The sequence below is a fragment of the Schistocerca americana genome, chromosome 4 (assembly GCF_021461395.2).
Source record: "Schistocerca americana isolate TAMUIC-IGC-003095 chromosome 4, iqSchAmer2.1, whole genome shotgun sequence".
In the NCBI taxonomy this organism is placed as follows: domain Eukaryota; kingdom Metazoa; phylum Arthropoda; class Insecta; order Orthoptera; family Acrididae; genus Schistocerca; species Schistocerca americana.
In genome coordinates this window covers 233377752-233396661 of record NC_060122.1, presented here as the reverse complement: position 1 = coordinate 233396661, position 18910 = coordinate 233377752, and the positions used below count along the sequence as shown (strand labels likewise).

The following is an 18910-nucleotide window of genomic DNA, read 5'->3' as shown; positions in this document are numbered from 1 at the left end:
TACCGCTGAATGGCTCCTACCACTGCCAGCGAGCGCCCAGACCACATGAACTTCACTCGGCTACTGTGTGCGAGAGACAGGCCGAACACATTTCGCGTAGCTTGGCGGAAGTTTCGGGTGTCGACCGACGCTGCCACGCCTAATGACATAGCCTTGCATTGCCACGATGATCGTATGCCCTGTGGAAGTTCGGCTGCCGAGTTGCAAGTCTTTTGGATTGGCGCTGCATTGGCCGACTTGTGCGTCAATGATGATGAAATGACGGGAAGACAGCACAGCGTGCAGTCCCCGAGCGGAGAAAATCCCGGTCGGGAATCGACCTCGGAGCGCTATATGACGGTCAGAAGCGCTTTTTTTCCTTTCCTGGAAAAGAGAGAGGAAAAGAAACAAGATCCACTTGCCACTGTCCCTTGTGTCCTAAGAAAAAAAGAACTCCATGTCTTGAAGCGTTGGCGTCCATCTATGCCTGTCCCAAAACAACTAACCTGTTGCTAAAGAGGGAGGGCGGGTGTAGGAAAGTAAGAAAGTAGTGGGAAACAACAAAGCAACAGACAGGGAAGCGAAGAGAGTGAGAGGAGTTTAGTATAGTCTTTCTTATTTTATTTTTATTATTTTTTTTTAATGTACTAGAATTTCGGGAATCGCTCGTGCCTTTAGATAGTGGAACATGAAAACTTGTCTTCTCGAAATTTTAATAGAGATTCTGCCTGTCGTTCGTTCAGAGCATCATGTCGGCAAGATAAGCATCAGCATCTCGTGGCTTGGACGTCCCAGCTCGAAGGCGGGTCATGAAAGACGCTCCATAGAAATTTGGAAAAAAGCGCTCGTATTAGAGATTGCGAATAACTGTACAGTGTCGATCATAAGGTACTTCCAATAAACCAGTTCCGATTTCTCATCGGCGCCAAAACGGTAGCGGATCGTGTGGCCACGCATCCCATTCACAACGTTAGTTTTCCCTGCAAGGTAACGAATCACGTCCGGCAATAAAAATGTCTGGAAAGTGATCTGAGGAGGTGTCTGTCGGGTAAGAAAGCCAACATACGCTACTCGAGCCTCCAGATGTCAGAACACGGACCAGGCCACCCTGAAGACAAATGGGTTTGTCAGCGAGGTGGATGCGATGCAAATGAAACTGTTCGACCTGTTTGCCATTGACGTTGATATACAAGGCGGACTGGTGTCGAGAAAGCCAGCATGCAACGTTTTCCATACACGACGTCATTTGATATGGGGAAACTTGTGTTCGACTGGACTGGGAGGCTGATGCATTTGCAATGCGTCATGTACACTCTTTGTCCGGCGCATTAGTGGAAGTAGTAAGAAGTGGAGGGTCTAACTTAATTCAAGAATGAAACGCCGAAAATGGTAAAAGGTGGTGTAATGTCTAATAACATGACTGGGGCTGACATGGAAACTGGCGCATATTCCCGTAGAAGCAGTCCAGTGAGGCTTGTCGGGCTATGGCGCCGAACGTTCAGTTCCGAGCTAACAAAAAGTGCCTTAACTCTGTCCGGCACGTGGAATAAGCCAACCCTACCAGGCTTAAATGGGGGGGGGGGGGGGGGGCAAGGAAAGCATATCGAACTTCTAGTAACATCCCAGTACAGATAAAGGATCCCACCAACATACGACGGGCGAGGGTAATCAGGACCGGGAAAACTTGTGCCACACGAAAGATGCGAGAGGCATGGTAGACATTCACGTACTGACCAAGCTGTACAACATCAAGGGGTCTGAGTCCAATGAGGCCAGCCCTGATTATTTGGAGGAAGCCTCTGCTGTGTTGCTGCCGAACGACGGAGATCACTCGTAAAATCAGTGCCCATGAAGTGGACAGTGGTGACCACACTTAGAGGAGCGATACATCTCTCAGGCAGGCCCTCACAAGTGAGCAGAACTTGCGATTTGGAAATGTTAAGAGAACTGCCCGACGCCTCCCCATATGTCAGAGCCACGCGGATATTATCTTCACTGAATAGGTAGAGGACAAGACCGTCAGCCTAGGCCAACAGCAGAAGCTATGTCCATGCAATGATAGGCCCACCAAGTGCTGGCGAAGTCCCTGGTGTACGAGTTCTAACGCCAGAGCATACACTATCGTGGAAAGTGGGCAGCCCTGTCGGACAGAGCGTTCAGTCCCCAGAGACGCAGTGAGGCGTCCGTTATCGAGAATTCTTGATGTCGCACCGCTCAAGAGGCCCATTACCATTGTTACTATATGAGACAGAAAACCCACGCGCCGGAGGACCGTCTTCAAGAAGGTGAGATCGACTTGGTCGAATGTCTGAAGTCAAGTGATGGCAGTGCACCAGGCAGAAGTCGCGATGCAGGGAGTGTGATCATGTCCCTGTAATGGAAAAGGGTCAAAAGGGTCATATGAGTATTGCTGTCACTACCCAGGGTTATCTGATCAAGGGATGCCGCGTTTCATGCTGTCTTCTTTAGTCGTAATGCCAAAAAATGGTGAACATTTTCACGTCGTTGTTGGGTAGAATGATGGAACGGCCGTTAGGTCAGGGGACTTATTGGCAACTCCCACCTTCATAGCGTCAAGGGCTTCATCCGTGGTCATGTCTTCCTGAAGTTCTTCTGCCACGTCCTCTGGCATGACGTCGACGGTTAGTGCCGCTTCCTTCTCAGATAAGATCGGTCGATGTGAGACGGCAGGGTCCAGCTGCATAAAATAGATATGGAAAGCTTTAGCGATAGCGCATTGCATAGTACATCGTCGTCCTTCCGCATCAGTTAGGTTGTATATGACAGCTCGACGACGACGCCGGCGTTCTGTGAGGAGGTGCTAGATCGATGGAGTTTCGTGAGACACATCGTCGTGGGTCGAGCGTCATTCCATGAGTGAAGTGATCTGTGCTTTAGCACAATGCACTAACTCCTGACGGGTGAGAGAGAATGCCATCAAACTACAGTCATGTAATATCGTTTAACAAAAGCCCATGGTGCTGCACATGCCAATTCTTGACGTCTTTGCATTATCTCGACAATGCTCTGAGTAGATCAGGCGATACGCAGGAGGGGCAGGATAGACGCGATACGCAGGAGGGGCAACATCGACGGCAGAAGGCCTATGCATTCTGAATTATCATCCAGCAGTCAGGAATAGTCAGGTGGGCTACGTTTAATTTTCATAGGCCATGACTGTGCTACACCTGTTGGCGGGCGAGAGCGATGTCACAGATTTAGGCCTAATGGTCGGAGAAAGCCAGAGGTCATAACTTCAGCATGTCAAGTATCACCAGCAAGGGAACTTGTGAGGTATACACATTAGAGACGTCTTGACGAAAGCGCCGTATAGTATGTGAATCTGTGCAGGTGCTATGAACCATCCTCCATGTGTCTATGAGCTGAAATTCGTCGATGGTGACAGAGAGGGATGTCCATGGTGAATGTTATGGGTGTTTATAAGCAGGCCTAGTTGGTCCCCACCGATGACCAGAGCATCCAGGGGACCCTCAAAAATCGGCGTTACCTCGTCAGCAAAAAGATGTATCGTTCGCGACTTCGACTGGAGCCGGATGGTGCATATATAGTTAGTGTTCAGATGCCAAAAGGCATACGAGCCTTACTCCTAGTATTAGGAAGGTACACTACATGTTCAGTGGGGAGCCCTGCGTGGAGGTCGATGCCCAGTCCGATACCATTGTCAGGGCATGGGAGATGCGTGCTGTGTAGCCAGTGAGAGTGTAGAAATCAGTGACGATCAGTTCTTGGAAGAGGGCGGGCTAAAGGGTGTCATGTGTAACAGCCGTGGATGGTCTCCCCGACTGCTGGAAATCGTGGAGCTCAGCCAAACCGCCTTCTAATGACCTCATCCTCCGTGCCCAGCGACTAACTGTACTTCTGCCGACAGCAGAAGCCCCATGACTTTGCACATGGGTTTGTCAATATTCCCCATAGATTCTTTCTCTGCAGTGAGAAATTCAATGATGGCACGTTGCTTGTAACGTACATCACCTGCAGACGCCATTTTGTAACTATCCTGCAGCTACGCGATCTCTCAGAAGTGGCGGAAACTTGGCGTGCTCCCTCAGAAGACCTCAGATGATACACGCGTAACGTTTCGCATTCGTAGCATTATTTTCGGCTGAGAAAAAAATGCTGTGCATTACTCTCTGGGCAACCCACGTATATACAGAAAATAATAGCTGTCCTTCACATGGGCACTCCTGACGATACCCTTGTATGAACACTCGCCGTCGAGGACAACATGCTGGGTTCTGTTACTTAAGAAGTCTTCAAGCCAGTCACATATCTAGGAACTCATTCCGTTTGCTTGTACCTTCGTTATCATTCGACAGTGTGGCACCATGTCAAAAGCTTTGCGGAAATCTAGGAATGTGGACTCCGCCTGTTGCCCTGAAATAAGATTACTGTTAATGAAGTAAAAGATCCACGCAGTGGACACCAAATGAAAAAGCTACTCCTTATGTTTCTGATCCTGACTGCCATAAGAATGCGAAGAACTGTTAATCAGAACTCAGGGAGAAGTTGTAGTCTAATTCACAATCGATTTATTGATCTTAAACAAGACAAGACAACAAAATTATTAAAGAAACATTCATACAAGAAATATTTATTTAACAAAAGCCTTACTAAAATGGGATCTACAGTGGACAAGGTGATCTGCTGGGGATCGACACACGACACTAACCAGACCCCTACTCGCTCTATCTCACTTCACACACGAGAATCCTGGTTATGGCATCAAACTACGCGCCCACCAAGCATCTATATTCTACCATACAAAAAAGAAAGGAAAAATATGGTTCGAAAGAACAGGATGCTGAGAAATAGATATTATAGCCCTACGTCGCAGGAGCGAATACTTCACCATCCCACTGGTCAAGCCGGCACACTACGATGCGCTCGGCGACTGAAGTCATGGACGGCGGAAATCTGTTATTAAATGCACGTTCCCGAAAAATGCAAGTACGCGGTCTCGCATTCGGTTACTTCAGAACGCAGGTACTTCCCTAAGAGCCTCTGAAACCCCGACAGATTCCAGTGTGCAGGTGGACCCGTTTGCTGTTCTGCGAAACCAATTCGACTCCGTGCCACGACTGTGCGTGTCGGAATACATCAAATGTTTAGATGGTTTCCTCATCAGCTCAGTTCCAAAAGCACATTCCTCTTTTTTGTCTTCCCCCATTTTCACACAAGCCAATCACGAGCTGGAGCCCGGTGTTCTAAGCTCGGTGAATGGTCTTTGCACTGCAAACCGATTTGACCAATCAGAGACTTAAAGTTAATTGGCAGAAAACGGAAAAAATTCAGCTTTGCGGCCTCTTTCCCACACATTTGCCATGTCTTTTGCTAACACAATACAGGGTGGAAGCACAGTCCTCCATAAATAGCTTGTTATCTCCCCTGTTGCGTCCATTTCAAAGTTTGCAAAGAACAGCCATAAACTCGTATTGACAAAGCATGTTTTGAAACAGTGTCTGGACGTCAGAGCCCCAGTTTCCCTGTCCCACAGACATTTGCAGAACGTTTACATTTCTTTTGGCGGCTTGCTTGCTAACAAGGCCTACAATGCGCTGTCGGCGACATTTCGGCTCTAGGCCATATACTTGGACGTCTGGCGCCAAAGCTAATGTGTTTTGCACAATGCGACCACTGCACACGGCCGTCTGGAAATGTCTCTTCATCGTTCCCCAGAAAAAACGCGCTTTGTCGCCCCACCAACTCCGTGCTTTTACTGCAGTCGTTTAAGTCGGTACCCTGTTCCTTTGAGTGCAGGTAAAGCTTACCGTATTTCTTTCCCTAGAACACGCAAACAAGACCATAAACTGCTGCCCACCATTTCATCACAATGTATGAAGTCAAATCGCCGTAGATCGTATTCCCTACACTCAATCAGAAGTGAGAGTGCCCAGCAATCTCTCAGCCCTTCATCCATGGTTCGCAGGATGATGTCATGTGAGAAAAGGGCAAGCAGCGATTTATTTTAGCCTGACTTGTTAACCATTTGTAACTTTCAGAGAAGAATCACGAGTGGCAAATTTTAAGTAAAACCTATACATTCCCCCAGCTGCCATGTCATAATTTTCTTCCTTTGCCAAACAACGGAGTTTACACTGTATGACCCCACTAACATGTTGTGCAGGCACAATTGCAAGAGAGTTCTGGAACAGTGGTTTATTAAGTTTACTAAGTGAGGAACTGAGGAAAAGTGAAGTCAGTATCTTATGAAAAAGTACATCCTCGGTACAAAAAAAGTGTAATTTTTTCACGTATGTTGTTCCAAAACTCAGCATTTCTCATTTCACCAGCTACCGATGGCCTTTTAAAATTCTTTCACCGAAAAAGTCTGTAGTTATTGGCATAACATGGTAGATAATGAAGTTTTACATAATAACCATATGGTAAAATACTCTCCTCTTTGTGTGCTATCATTTGATAAAATCTCATTTCGATGTCTGAAACTGCTTATGAGATGTGAAGACTCTTGTGGATGAGATATTCATTCTGCAGCGGAGTGTGCGCTGATACAAAACTTCCTGGCAGATTTAAACTGTGTGCCGGACCGAGACTCGAAGTCGGGACCTTTGCCTTTCGCGGGCAAGTGCTCTACCAACTGACCTACCCAAGCACGACTCACGCCCCGCCCTCACAGTTTTACTTCATCTCCTTCCTTATAAACTTTACAGAAGCTCTCCTGCGAACCTTGCAGAACTAGCACTCCTGAAAGGAAGGATATTGCGGAGACATGGCTTAGCGGCAGCCTGGGGGATATTTCCAGAATGAGATTTTTACTCTGCAGCGGAGTGTGCGCTGATATGGCTAAGCCATGTCTCCGCAATATCCTTTCTTTGAGTAGTGTTAGCTCTACAAGGTTTGCAGGAGAGCTTCTGTAAAGTTTGGAAGGAAGGAGACGAGGTACTGGCAGAAGTAAAACTATGAGGACGGGGCGTGAGTTGGTAGAGCACTTGCTCGCGAAAGGCAAAAGGTCCCGAGTTCGAGTCTCGGGCCGGCACACAGTTTTAATCTGCCAGGAAGTTTCGACTCTTGTGGATATTTCACTCTGGCTTGATCGCTGGCGCGGCGCGATCGCAATTCGGTGTTCTACATCAGATTAATTTTCTGAGATTGGTGGCAAATACCTCCACCCAAGTCTAAAGAAAAATTCCACATTTTAGTTAAATTTCACACACAGCAACATATTATGTAATGTTTTGTGTTAGCTGAAGAGGCAACACCGTGTTACGAGTGGAGGCCGAAATGCACGCGTTTTAGCTCACGCAGGTTGGCGTGAGGAGGGAAGAACTATACTGACGTGAGGTCTGGAACATGACAAGGAATGAGAATTCAGAAAGCGAACGTAATTAGTTTGATACTTAACTTTAATCCATTAATGATGGACGTCGCTCTTGACGGTACATGATTCACAATATTATCTGTTCGGAATACATTATTGAAGTCATTATAGTAACTGAATATGGCGCCTTGCTAGGTCATAGCAAATGACATAGCTGAAGGCTATTCTAAACTGTCGTCTCTGCAAATGAGAGCGTATGAAGACAGTGAACCATCGCTAGCAAAGTCGGCTGTACAACTGGGGTGAGTGCTAGGGAGTCTCCCTAGACTAGACCTGCCGTGTGGTGGCGCTCGGTCTGCAATCACTGATAGTGGCGACACGCGGGTCCGACGTATACTAACGCACCGCGGCCGATTTAAAGGCTACGACCTAGCAAGTGTGGTGTCTGGCTGTGACACCACAAAACGTGCACCAAATACAAAAGCATAGCTACCTCTAATTTTCGTTGCACACGTTTCCGAATTTCGCGCACTCTTACTTTCACGTAGATATCACAGTAACTATGATCTTTAACGAAGTGATGGGCACATCATCATGAACCTGACATATAAAGCTGTAATTAAAGCAAAAATGAGATTTTTCTACCAAATAGTTTCTGTAAAATCGTTTGAGAAAGACTGCAGGGCGCGCACGCTCCTCGATTTTGTAGTCGGTGACCTTCCGAACAAACGAATGAACTGGTCCAGCGGTTTGGACGAAAACGGGTTACTGCGCTACGGCCACTGTATCCTGCACGAGCTGTGAGGTTCCACCTCTTTGAGACAGTTTCAGCGGTCTATTCTAGGGGGCGATACTTCATGGGCCACTCAAAAGATGTTCAAATGTGTGTGAACACTTATGGGACGTAACTGCTAAGGTCATCAGTCCCTAAGCTTACACACTACTTAACCTAAATTATCCTAAGAACAAACACACACACCCATGCCCGAGGGAGGACTCGAACCTCCCCCGGGACCAGCCGCACAGTCCATGACTCCAGCGCCTCAGACCGCTCGGCTAATCCCGCGCAGCTTGGGCTGCTCAGTGTGGGGTAGTTTGGACGAGTGGTAATGGGCCCGTGTGTGCTGGGTTCGCAGGTGACGGAGGGCCCCAGCCACGGGCAGCTGGTGGTGGGCCGTGAGGGCGCGGCGTCGCGCTTCTCGCAGCTGGACGTGGAGCGCGGCGCGCTGCTGTACAAGCACGACGCCTCCGACTACTACAGTGACCGCGTCGCCTTCCGCGTCGACGCCGGCGGGCGCGCCTCGGCCGACGGCCAGCTGCTGGTGCGCGTCTTCCCCGCCGCCTACTGGGAGCCGCTCGTCGTCGCCGCCAACCGCACGCTGCTCGTCGAGGAGTCCACCAGCGTCGTCGTCTCGTCAGACGTCCTCAAGGTCGGCCTCTCGCCTGCTCCATTCCTTCTGAGAATGATTCTTTACATCTCCTCTTCACACGCTTCGCTGACGACGGTGTTGGCTGAATAGGAGAAGATGCTCAACGAAATTGTGGCAGACCTAAATAACAAAATACAAGGTTTCGTTGCTGCATGTTACGAAGTCGAGTAAGAGTACCTTGTATTGTATGTTAACGGGGGACCTAGAAATGACAGAGAGGCTCCGTCCCCGCCGCAGCCGCAGTGGTCCACAACCCCACGACGACTACCACAGTCCACTTCACACCCCTCCGACGCCCCTCACTGAACCCATGATCATTGTGCGGTTCGGCCCCCGGTGGACTCCCCAGGGAGCGTCTCACACCAGACGAGTGTAACCCTCTTGTTTGCGTGGTAGAGTAAGGGTGGTGTACACGTACGTGGAGAACTTGTTTGTGCAGCAATCGCCAAGATAGTGTAGCTGAGGCGGAGTAAGGGGAACCAGCCCGCATTCTCCGAGGCAGATGGAAAACCGCCTTAAAACCATCCACCGACTGGCCGGCTCACCGGACCTCGACAGAAGTCCACTGGGCGGAATCGTGCCGGCGACCAGGCGCTCCTTCCCACTCCGGAAAGTCGTGCGTTAGACCGCTCAGCTAACCACGCGGGCAAGAGTACCTTACTCAAAGAAAGAAGGAGTGGAGTCCATGAACCGGAAGTAGCATGAGAATTGCTTTTCCTTTATTGTATGTTCTATGTTAACTGGGGGCCTAGAAATGGCAGAGAGGCTCCGTCCCCGCCGCAGCCACGGTGGTCCACAACCCCACGACGATTACCACAGTCCACGTCACCCCTCTGCCGCCCCACACCGAACCCAGGGTTATTGTGTGGTTCAGCCCCCAGTAGACCCCCCAGGGAATGTCTCACACCAGACGAGTGTAACCCCTGTGTTTGCGTGGTAGAGTAATGGAGGTGTACGCATACGTGGAGGACTTGTTTGCGCAACAATCGCCGACATAGTGTAACTGAGGCGGAAGAAGGGAACTAGCCCGCATTCACCAAGGCAGATGGAAAACCGCCTAAAAACCATCCGCAGACTGGCCGGCTCACAGGACCTCGACACAAGTCCACCGTGCCGGGGACCAGGCGCTCCTTCGCACTCTGGAAAGCAGTGCGTTAGACTGCTCGGCTAACCGGGCGGGCCTTTCCTTTATTACCTGAACTACAAGGGCTATTCGGAAATTAAGGTCCGATCGCTCGCGAAATTGGATAGTACTGTGAAAATCGAAAACGTTTTATTTGCAACAGGTAGTCACACCCTCCAGCTACTTCTCTACATTGTCGCCGCTTCAACTTGGACATTTGTCGTAGCATTGTGCCAACTTTCAAATACTCTCGTCGCAGAAGGCAGTCGCCTGCGCTATCCACTAATACTCTACGTTGGTTTTCAGCTCGCTGACTGTGCCAAAATACGAGGGGTGTTTGAAAAGTCCGTGCAAAGTCCGAGAGATGGCACCGCCGGCGCGTATCGAGGTGATGTTTAGGAAAGGTGATCTTTGGAAAGAACGCACACCAAGTTTCAGCCACATTGGTCTATTTCTTTATGTTTGGCATTCGTGTGAATCAAGGAAGTCGAGTGATTGTCAAAAAATGAAAGAAAAGGAATTTCGTGTGGTGATTAAACATTACTTTATGAAAGACAAAACGCCTAAGGAGACTAAAGACAAGCTTAATAAACATTATGGTGACTTAGCACCTTCTATTAGAACAGTTCATAAGTGGTTTCAAAATTTTTGGAGTGGCCATATGGGCACAAGTGGTGCTGAATGCTCTGGACGCCCTGTGGAGGTTACGAATCCAGAAATCATTGATAATATCCGCGATATGGTGATGGATGGCAGAAGAGTTAGGGTGCGTGATATTGCTAGTGCTGAGGGCATCTTGCATGAACGGGTACATAATATTTCACCTAAACATTTGGACATGAGAAAGCTACCCGCAAGATGGGTAGCGCGATTGCTCAAGTCTTACCAAAAACGGAATCGTGTGAAGTGTTGCAAGGATGGTTTGCAGCTGTTCAGGAAGAATCCGCAAGACTTTAAGCGTCGTTTCGTCACTGTTGATAATACATGGATACATTACTATACTCCTGAGACCAAACAACAATCTAAGCAATGGGTTACCAAGGGAAAATCTGCACCAAAAAAGGCGAAACCGATCCTTCAATCGGAAACGTAATGGCGACAAGGGATAATCCTCATCGACTATCTGGAAAAGGGTAAAACTCTTACAGCTGCATATTATTCATTCTTATTGGACCGTTTGAAAACCGAGCTGCAAGAAAAAAGTCGGCGATTTGACCGCAAAAAAGTCCTTTACCATCACAACAATACACCAGCACACACCTCGGCAGTTGTGGTCGTAAAATTAATGGATATAGGATTCCAGCTCGTTTCACATCCCTCCTATTCTCCAAGACTTGGCTCCCTCGGACTACTATTTGTTCCCCAATTTGAAGAAATGGCTGCCGGGACAAAGATTTTATTCAAACGAGGAGGTGATTGCAGCAACTAATAGCTATTTAGCGGGCTTGGACAATTCCTGTTTTTCGGAAGGGATCAAAAACTGAGAACAGCGTTGGATGGAGTGTATAAGTCTAAAAGGAGTCTATGTCGAAAAATAAAAAAGGTTTACCCCAAACATGTAAGTAAGTTTTATTTTTGCATGGATTATTCAATCGCCCCTTGTATTGTCTTCACAACTAGCAGTCCATATGAGCAGAGGTGCAGAGGTGAAACTCAGGGACAACCATTTACGGGCTGTATTCGGGAGGTGACGAAACACTTCCTATCGAAGACACTGAAGGAGCATCTTCATTGCACCTGCAGAGTGCGGCCGAGAATTGTCATGAAGCAGGAACCACATGACAGTTGTGTTATGTGGGCTGCATGACATCAGGCGAAATCTCTCACCAGTCCCTCATGTCTGGTGGGAGACGCGATTTCCTAGGCACCTTTAAGTGCTCCCTGTGCACTCAGAATTGGAAAGAGCGACGTGACGCGATCGACTGGCATACTAGAGACACTGCCCAACGCATCTGTGCAAAGCTTCATCAGATCTTCACAGTGGTTTCCATTTCGCGACCGATCGGAACTTAATTTCAGAAGAGTCCAAGCAAGAATCAAGCTTCATTTAAAAAGCAGTACAAAATTGCCTATTCTGAGAACTACAACCAGTAAGAAAATCGCCATAATATTCTTCTGCTTCTGGCCACAGATAATTTTCAGAACAAGCATATCCTGGTATTTCTCACGGCAGATGATTCGTAGGTCTGAAAGTGTAAAGTAGAACATTTTAGAATTTGAAATTATATAGTAATAATAGTAGATAACTTTCGGAGATTATCGTGCAACCTTACCGGTGTAAGAATACTCAGCCGAACTCAAACTCTAATCCATTGGAGTCTTCAGCTGGAGGAGCAGATTTCAAAGTAGTAGTCTCTCAAAGTCCATTATAAGTCGTCCTCAATTTGACAAGCCTCAGGTTACTTCTGTTTATCGTACAACCTTACCGGTGTAAGAAAACTCAGGCAAACTCAAACTCTAATAAATTGGAGTTCTCTAAGTGGACGCGCAGGAAAGGGACACTTTTGCTTGTTTAAGGGATTCGGAAATTCTGTCCATTGACAAAAAGTTTCAGATGTAGCTTCATCAATATTCAGTGGTGAAGGTTTTCAAAATGTTCAAATGGCTCTGAGCATACTATGGGACTGAACATCTGAGGTCATCAGTCCCCTATAAGTTAGAACCACTTAAACCTAATTAACCTAACGACACCACAACCATCCATGCCCGAGGCAGGATTCGAACCTGCGACCGTAGCGGTCGCGCGGATCCAGACTGAAGCGCCTACAACCGCTCGGCCACACCGGCCGACGGTGAAGTTTTTGACCTAGCAGATGTTTACACCTCTGTCATGCCTTTGAGGATTACTGTGTGAGCTTCCTGGTTTGTAGGTAGGTTTTTATAACATACACATGAGAATATCCTCGTTTTGGAAATGTTACTCCTACAGTGTCAAATCTTCACTCTACTGTAATCAAGTTGTGCAAAAATCGAATAATTGTGTAGCTCTTATTGTGGCCACAACACGAATCACAGAATATATCAAGATTTTTCACGGATACGTCAAGCTAATTCTAAGAAAATGCACGAGTCATTGATCAGACATCAGCACTGTCTTATCTGGCAACACATCCAGGAAAAGGAAAAATGTACTCTTTGCGTTTGATAAACTTTAGGTGTTCAAAGCATACATAGTAACTGTCGTGTATAGTATACCGCATTAAATGTAATTTTAGGCAGAGGCAGATCCGTGCTAAAATCCATACATAAGGTTTCCTTTCCCAAGCCCTTTCAGCTTTCCTCCTCTACTTTTTTCTTCCTCTCGTAAAAAGCGTTTCTTTATAATCTGTGAAACTCAATTAAAGTTTTCAAATTCTTCATTTGAATCTCAATACGCCTCAGTTATGCTAGTGCAGTGCACTTACCTTTTTCCATTTCGAGGCATTTTAATTTGACTCTGTATTTGTTACAGGTATTTCACATATCTGTGTCGGGAACAGAAGGCAATATTACAGTTCGCATTAAATATGTCTCTATATATTTCATAAGATTTCTTAATTCTTGGGTGAGCTCTTTGAATAAACTGAACATTTTACTTATAACACTTTCCTCAGAGGGGTGTACTTTACTTGTATCTTTTAACCCACAATGACTATTTCTACTCGTATGTTGCTCAAAGTTATTAACTGTTGAATATCCTAATGTCCGGTGCCTGTTGTCATGTCTCCTCTCTTATCAATAGGGGCACTCCCGGCAGTTCGAAGACTAGACACTAAATATTGAACCTTATTTTTTATTTTCTGTATGTTGACATGAATGCCTTACAACAAAATTGCATCTTTTTTCTCCGTGTCTTATTTGCCCTTGAACTCTGAACCTGTTAAATCTTGCTTCACATTCATCTTTCCTAGGTTTCTTAAGCCGTACTGGAAGTACAGAAATGGGACCACATAAATCACCAATCTGCAAAACTAAGATTCCATTAAGTTTAATTCATTTAAAATATTTTTGGTTTTATCTTCAGGCACGTTGTCAAAACATTGTAACCTACAATGACAGTTGTTTCCATCTCGTGAGTTCGTAAATTAATATTTTTGTTTGGCTTTTCTGTTTTCGTTAGTTAATGACCTCCTTTCAAACTTCACGACAGGCTTCATACAGTGGCTCACCTTCCGTAACAGTATTTTCAAAAAACTGCAGAAACTTTAGCGCTCTATATACAGACCTGCACAAGTAAGCTTAATGTGCCAATAATGCACATAAGTACGACAATGTTTGACAACGACTGTGTGTTAGTGCTGCAATCTGTATCATTATTTATTTTAGAGACGCGCACTTAATAGAGTAAGCCTTTTTTCTCCTGTTTCATATGGACTGACCTCTTTCCTTCCTTGTACAGGTTCCTTTGAAGGCCTATTTACAGTACATCTGAGCTTGTTTTTCCTACTTACTTTAATAGGAAATGCTGGGTCTGCTGCATACTTTCACGTACTGGTGAAAACTCAAAAACTGAAAAAAATGGACTTAGCTCTTGCTTTTTCTGGACTATTCATATGTGAAACTAATTAAGTTTTTCAGTCTTACAAAATAAGTGCAAATGTTACTGATCATTAAGATCAAGAAGAGTATCTAAACTGAAATATTAATGTTCTGTAAAATTTATAAAAATGGACTTGGCTCATTGTTATCCTGGGCTCTTCAGATGCTAAGAATTCAGAATGAAAGTAAATAGGAAAACGAGGAGAAGCGTGAGATTACAAGGAAAGAAGAGTGGAGTAAAATTACGACTCATAGACCACAACTAGAGCATGTTACAAAGTTCAAGTGCTTGGTAAATATTACTAAGAAAGACCCCAAATATGTCCTGCAAATAACATCAAGAATAACGGTAAGGAAGACAGATTTCAACAAAAAGAGGCAATTGCTATGGCACTCAGTGAATAAAAAATCTGAGAAAAACATTGACCGAATACGATGTGGTGCAGGGTTTAAAATGGAGAGCTGGAAAAAAGTAAAGAAAGATCAAGACACTGGAAACTGTAGGGTGCGAATTGAGAAGACAGTGAGAATAGAGGAGGCGTTGAGAAGTTGATCTGATGGAATTAAATTTATCTTGAAACGTGTGAAACCGGTAATGAACTAGCACCTCGGCAATACTAACGATTTAAGAAGGGGAAAATGGACAGAAGTTTTGCACTGAAGTTCGTGTTAGGGAGGGCACTTGACGAGGACAGTTCGTGCAGGGCTGTTAGCCATAGTGCCGGCCGGTGTGGCCGGCACTATGCGGTTCTAGGCGCTACAGTCTGGAACCGCGCGACCGCTACGGTCGCAGGTTCGAATCCTGCCTCGAGCATGGATGTGTGTGATATCCTTAGGTTAGTTAGGTTTAAGTAGTTCTAAGTTCTAGGGGACTGATGACCTCAGATGTAGCTTACAAAACGCTTGTTCGTCCGATTCTTGAGTATTGCTCATCAGTATGGGACCCTTACCAGGTTGGATTAATAGAAGAGATAGACATGATCCAGCGAAAAGCAGCGCGATTCGTCATGGGGACATTTAGTCAGCGCGAGAGCGTTACGGAGATGCTGAACAAGCTCCAGTGGCGGACACTTCAAGAAAGGCGTTACGCAATACGGAGAGGTTTATTACCGAAATTACGAGAGAGCACATTCCGGGAAGAGATGGGCAACATATTACTACCGCCCACATATATCTCACGTAATGGTCACAACGAAAAGATCCGAGAAATTAGAGCAAATACGGAGACTTACAAGCAGTCGTTCTTCCCACGCACAATTCGTGAATGGAACAGGGAAGGGGGGATCAGATAGTGGTACAATAAGTACCCTCCGCCACACACCGTAAGGTGGCTCGCGGAGTATAGATGTAGATGTAGATGTAGATGTTTAGTCCCATAGTGCTCAGAGCCATTTTGTTAGCCATAGTGTTGTCGTGGTGTAATGGTTACCATATCTGCTTAGTCAGCAGAAGACCTCGTTGAAGTCCCGGCCGTGGCACAGGAGATCAAAACTAATTGCAAAATGACTTAGACATGATATCTGTATGCTGAGAAATGTGGCAATGTCTCTCAATAAGGAATAATGTGGCGTCACCCACACTAGTGCGAAAAGAAATCTACGAGGGTTGGAACTTTAATAGCTTCGACTATTTATTTACAGCTCGTACAAATAGATACGTGTCTCAAAGTTTTACTGACATCCAGAGTAGTCGCCAGTATTGTGTATAGCCCGTTGCCAGCGATGTGGAAGTCATAGGATACTCTACGCAGTGCCAGTTGTGTTGACAGTTCGAGCGGCGCGGTCTATTGCCCAACGAATTTGTAGCAGTTCTGAAGCGAATGCCGTGCAGCTTTTCCCTCAGTCCAGAAATCGAGTTGAACTCACGAGAGCTTAAGTCAGGAGAGTGCAGTAGGTGGTATAGCACATAGCAGCCCAGTCAGTCATACAAATCAGAAACAGCTTGCACTGTACATGCTTGAGCATTGTCCTGAAAAATGGTGATCAGGTCCAGCAAAAAGTGTCATCACTTGTGTACCTAACTTGGTCGTAGGTTGTGTTCCAAAAATGAACAGCATAGGCAGCGATTCATGTCAGGGTCCAAGTCCGGGATAAGTTCAAATGGCTCTGAGCACTATGGGACTTAACATCTGAGGTCATCAGTCCCCTAGAACTTAGAACTCCTTAAACCTAACTAACCTAAGGACATCACACACATCCATGCCCGAGGCAGGATTCGAACCTGCGACCGTAGCAATCGCGCGGTTCCGGACTGCGCGCCTAGAACCGCTAGACCACCGCGGCCGGCTCCGGGATAAGTGGTGCGCGATCAAGCACCTGCCGTCGGAATCGCAGTAGGTGCATCCTCATTGACTCTGCACTTTGCGGCCGCGAATCGTCGTGAAGAAGAGTGCATAACAGATACGTTATGTCGGGTTGCATGAAAATAGGCGAAATCTCTCAGCTGGCACCCCTACTTGGCAATAGAAATTGTTCTAGCCATCTTTACGTGCTGAAAGCTCAATACAGAAAAGAGCAAAGTGAGGCGATCGACAGGCGTACTAGAGACACAGCCCAACACGTCTGTGCGAAGCATCATTGGATTTTCACTGTCGCATATATATATATATATATATATATATATATATATATATATATATATATATATATAGGGAAACATTCCACGTGGGAAAAATTTATCAAAAAACAAAGATGATGTGACTTACCAAACGAAAGCGCTGGCAGGTCGAAAGACACACAAACATACACACAAAATTCAAGCTTTCGCAACAAACTGTTGCCTCATCAGGAAAGAGGGAAGGAGAGGGAAAGACGAAAGGATGTGGGTCTTAAGGGAGAGGGTAAGGAGTCATTTCAATCCCGGGAGCGGAAAGACTTACCTTAGGGGGAAAAAAGGACGGGCATACACTCGCACACACACACACACACACACATATCCATCCACACATATACGGACACAAGCAGACATATTTGGTCTTTAAATATGTCTGCTTGTGTCTGTATATGTGTGGATATGTATGTGTGTGTGTGTGTGTGTGTGTGTGTGTGTGTGTGTGTGTGTGTGTGTGTGTGTGCGTGCGAGTGTATGCCCGTCCTTTTTTCCCCCTAAGGCAAGTCTTTCCGCTCCCGGGATTGGAATGACTCCTTACCCTCTCCCTTAAGACCCACATCCTTTCGTCTTTCCCTCTCCTTCCCTCTTTCCTGATGAGGCAACAGTTTGTTGCGAAAGCTTGAATTTTGTGTGTATGTTTGTGTTTGATTGTGTGTCTTTCGACCTGCCAGCGCTTTCGTTTGGTAAGTCACATAATCTATAATCTTTGTTTATCAGTCACTCACTTTGTTGTTCTGGCGTGGCAGTCTCATTGTGTTGCGTTGCGCTGTTTCCATTTCCGTGGCTCTCAGTTTGTGAACAGTGACCAAGAGAGCCACGAAAATGGAAACATCGCAACGAACCACAACGAGACAGCCACGCCAGAACAACAAAGTGAGTGGCCGGTACAAAACATTTCCTTGCAAACATCAGTCCAGCTTCCAAAGTGACATCGCCCCTTACTAAGTTTTCTCTTCTTCCACAGGATGACCACTGCATTTACGAAAAGACCATCTAACATCAGCATGACCTTATTGTCAAGTTGTTTTTGTAATGGCATTTAGCCTGAAGATGAGGTATAACCCTCGAAACATGTCGCTAAATAAACAAGTAATACAATAGTTGTCAAAGTTTGTGACTGGTAGCGGTAATTAAAAAAACCTTTACGTACTTCTTGAGACAGTCACGGTGAAAAAATAGTCAAAATGGCTTCAAATTCTATTGGATCTTACTTTCCGAATAGCCTTCGTCCCAGTGGCTGCTGCTCCCATTTTGACAACACATACATACCTTCCTGAAATGAAAGTCTATGTGTGGCGAAATTTGTCACCATCCTAAATTACACGAAGTGTTTGAGTGTTCCTTTCACTGTGTATTATTATTTTAGATGTGTATCCCCAACTTATAGGATTGATTGCTCTGGTCATATCTATTATGAAGGTGATTCAGCTGGCAAACAGCTCGCTAGTGTGTCGCTGTTAGGCACCCCTTTATTGTCGTCCGTTAACGCCGTGTGTGCCACAGAAGGGTAGGTTGTGTATTAATGCCTTGTCGGTCGGCCACAGGTGATGCACCCGCAGATCCCGCCCACGGACATCGTGTTCACGGTGGTGGAGCCGCCGGCCTACGGCTACCTGGAGCTGGAGCCCCCGTCGCTGTCGGCGCAGCCGAGCTGGAACGCCAGCGAGGAGGCGGGCGCGCTGCCCGGCTCGCTGTCGGAGTTCGACCAGGCGACGGTGGACGAGGGCCGGCTGCTGTACGTGCAGGCGGCGGCCAACCGCAGCCGCGACCACGTCACGCTGGACGTGGGCAACGGCGTGCGCTGGCTGCGCGGGCTGCGCCTGCAGCTGGTGGTGGTGCCGGAGCGCCTCTACCTGGCGCCCGCCGCCGCCGCCCAGGCCGTGCACGTGCGCGAGGGCGGCGCCGCCACGCTGCCCGCCGGCGCGCTCCTGCCCGCCGCCACCGAGTACTACC

General features: G+C 46.7%; 1 protein-coding gene across 1 annotated transcript in view; it reads left to right on the top strand.

Annotated features, from left to right (window-relative positions):
- The window catches only part of LOC124613370 (chondroitin sulfate proteoglycan 4), a 553335-nt gene that overhangs the window by 436890 nt on the left and 97535 nt on the right, over positions 1-18910 (top strand). The window contains exons 15-16 of the mRNA XM_047142070.1: positions 8413-8706; positions 18502-18837. Coding sequence (XP_046998026.1) covers positions 8413-8706; positions 18502-18837 — 630 coding nt within the window. The remainder of the gene's footprint in view (positions 1-8412; positions 8707-18501; positions 18838-18910) is intronic.